The sequence below is a fragment of the Scomber scombrus genome, chromosome 4 (assembly GCF_963691925.1).
Source record: "Scomber scombrus chromosome 4, fScoSco1.1, whole genome shotgun sequence".
Classification (NCBI taxonomy): Eukaryota; Metazoa; Chordata; class Actinopteri; order Scombriformes; family Scombridae; genus Scomber; species Scomber scombrus.
In genome coordinates this window covers 23,093,297-23,094,369 of record NC_084973.1, presented here as the reverse complement: position 1 = coordinate 23,094,369, position 1,073 = coordinate 23,093,297, and the positions used below count along the sequence as shown (strand labels likewise).

At 47.2% G+C, this 1,073-nt stretch overlaps 1 protein-coding gene across 1 annotated transcript; it reads right to left on the bottom strand.

Moving 5' to 3' along the window:
* On the bottom strand, positions 1 to 867 carry LOC133979374 (G-protein coupled receptor 15-like). Its single transcript, XM_062417886.1, has one exon. The coding sequence runs from the start codon at positions 865 to 867 to the stop codon at positions 1 to 3; it is 867 nt and encodes a 288-aa protein (XP_062273870.1).
* Between the last annotated feature and the right edge of the window lie 206 nt (positions 868 to 1,073).

Genomic DNA, 1,073 nt, shown 5'->3' with positions numbered 1-1,073 from the left:
TTACCTCATCCTCCGTCTGGGACAGACCCACCGCCACACTGTTCTCCACACGGCCTCGCGCAGCGCCGGACTGCCCCAGATGTACAGAGTGGGGGTGACCAGTGCGTTCAGGCGTGCCATGATGGCGAACAGGTTAGTGGCTTCATTCCTAAACCTCAGACCCTGTCTAGTCAACTGTCTGACAATAATATTGACAAAGGATGGACACCACAAAGCCAAGAAGCACATAACCACAAACACAATAATGCGAAACGACTCCTTTTTGTTGTCTCTCTCTGCACTGGGCGCCTCTCTCACTAGGTGACTCCTGGCTATGATGTAAAGTTTTATCGTCATCAACACTTTAACAAGAACTATAATCTGCAGAGTCATAACACCAAACGCGTTTATTTGAGCTGCCTTCGATATAGGCACCATATTCTGCACCGTGAGGATAGTGTACGTGTAAATCCAGCAAAACGCGCAAATCCCTATGACAAAAGACCTTGTGATATAGCGGTTGTAGAAGAATGGATGGCACACGGCTAAGTAGCGATCAAACTGAGCGAAGAGAAAGGTTAACACATTGACACCTAGAAATGAGGGTAAAATGTAATATGTCCCGTTTCTTGAGGGATAGCCTTCTTGAACGTCAAAGAGGCCGAGATAATACACAGAAAAGCCGGTCAGAGTGTCACTGATGCTGGTGTTCAGCATAAATATGAAACGGTTCTGGACTCGCAGAGACCGGGTAAAGGATATGCCGATGATCACCGAGCCGGCAACGAGCACGGCGCTTGTGGCGAACAGAATATGGAAGATGAAGATGAGGAAGTCCCCCGGAGTGTTGAAATCCACCGACAGAGGGATGGTGGCGTTGAGGAGCATCCTGAAGCTCCTCTGGATAAAGCGAAGGTTTATTGTATTTATAGATGAATGAGGACTAGTTGACAGAATTTAACCAAACCTCCCAATCTCTAGAGTGCAGAGGCTTTCGTATAAACACGTTTTCAAGTAGAAGTGACGCGTGTCAGACACATAGACCTTACTACAGAGAGTCCCGGGAGTGTTTGTTATAGTGAAAACAAGGTGAT